The sequence below is a fragment of the Priapulus caudatus genome, unplaced genomic scaffold (genome assembly GCF_000485595.1).
Source record: "Priapulus caudatus unplaced genomic scaffold, Priapulus_caudatus-5.0.1 Scaffold12674, whole genome shotgun sequence".
Classification (NCBI taxonomy): Eukaryota; Metazoa; Priapulida; class Priapulimorpha; order Priapulimorphida; family Priapulidae; genus Priapulus; species Priapulus caudatus.
The window spans coordinates 1-1,455 of NW_014589735.1; the positions used below are offsets into that span (position 1 = coordinate 1).

The window sequence follows — 1,455 nt, forward strand, 5'->3', positions numbered from 1 at the left end:
AGCATCCAATGACAATGACCGTGTTATTTATAGACAATTATCTATTCCACAAAGGTGTTCGCGAACACGGGTTTGACAGTATTCACCACTGACCATTTTAATAGTCACGTTCAGTCAAAGTAAGCAGACTCAACTCGAGTAAGCAGCAATGTGCAATAGAAATTACACAAGATGTGAATTTGTGTATGCGTGCAGGATCAGGAGGCACCGTACTACCTGGGCATGTGTTACGAGAATGGCTGGGGCACTGCGGCAGATCTGCAGCAGGCAGCGGAACTGTACTCAAAGGCGGCGAATGATGGCCATATTGCTGCTACTCACAGCCTTGGTTATTTCTATGAGCACGGCTTGGGAGGTGAGCTCCACGGTCCCTACAACGGTCTCAAGTTCTTTTAAGCATGAACTTGTTTTTCACGTCATCAGCAACATCCTCGCTAACATTTGCCTCTGCTAAAAAATATGGCTTTGATAATTTCTCTCTTCGATGCAGAAATACGCGTCGTGTCTGTTAGTCACACTGTACCTGTTCGCTGAGGTTACATTGCAACTGGTGTATTTGTATGATGCCCTAAGACGTTTTTGGAATGAAAATTGTAAAAATTTACATTTTATACATTTGTGTACTGGAACAGAAATCACACGACTGTTTGCTGCTACTTACAAAATATTGTCACTTCCGTTGCATTCTTTAGTTGCAAGTAGTATGCGTTACTCGTTTAAATTGCTGCAGGATTAATGGCCAACAAGTCATTTGCCGAGGAACTGTACAAAATGGCCGCAGATCTTGGTGATATCAGCGCTCAACTTGATTTGGAGAGATTGCAGGCTTTTGAAGCCATTGCTAGCGACAAAGGTAATTACCCATTGTAAGGTCTCACTAATTAGCAGTGTTGCAGATCTCGAGGCCGGTTTCTTTGGTCTCGGCCTCGGAGTGCAATGACTCGGACTTGAGCCCTCCTGACTTGAGGACTCAGGTCGGGGCCGGCTCGAGGCCACTACATAGTACATAACTGTACATATTGTAAACACGCAGTTTACAAGAATTTAAAACTAAAACTCCTACCTAATACAAACAAGTGACAGATCCAGGTAGCAGGAGACACCCCACATTTTTTAACAAACACCTACATAGAAGTGAGCGGCCTTGTCGGTCTGTGCCCCCTTTTTTTTCATCAAAACTGGACTCGGACTCGGGGGGGGGCGGTGTGGACTCGGATTCGGACTCGGGAGTCGCGGACTCGGACTCGGGGTGGGAACAGGAATGAGACTCCCCCCATTTTTGAACAAACACATACATAGAAGTGAATGGCCTTGTCGGTCTGTGCCCCCCTTTTTTTCATCAAAACTGGACTCGGACTCGGACTCGGACTCGGACTCGGGTGGTGTGGACTCGGACTCGGGTGGCGCGGACTCGGACTCGGACTCGGACTCGGACTCGGACTCGGACTCGGGGGG

At 47.3% G+C, this 1,455-nt stretch overlaps 1 protein-coding gene across 1 annotated transcript; it reads left to right on the forward strand.

Moving 5' to 3' along the window:
* Positions 1 to 70: 70 nt before the first annotated feature.
* Positions 71 to 853, forward strand: LOC106820397 (secretory immunoglobulin A-binding protein EsiB-like; the record flags this gene model as incomplete). The annotated part of the gene is made up of 2 exons (XM_014824916.1): positions 71 to 355; positions 731 to 853. Coding segments are annotated over exons 1-2 (256 nt in total), but the record flags the coding sequence as incomplete, so codon positions are not given.
* Positions 854 to 1,455: the final 602 nt, after the last annotated feature.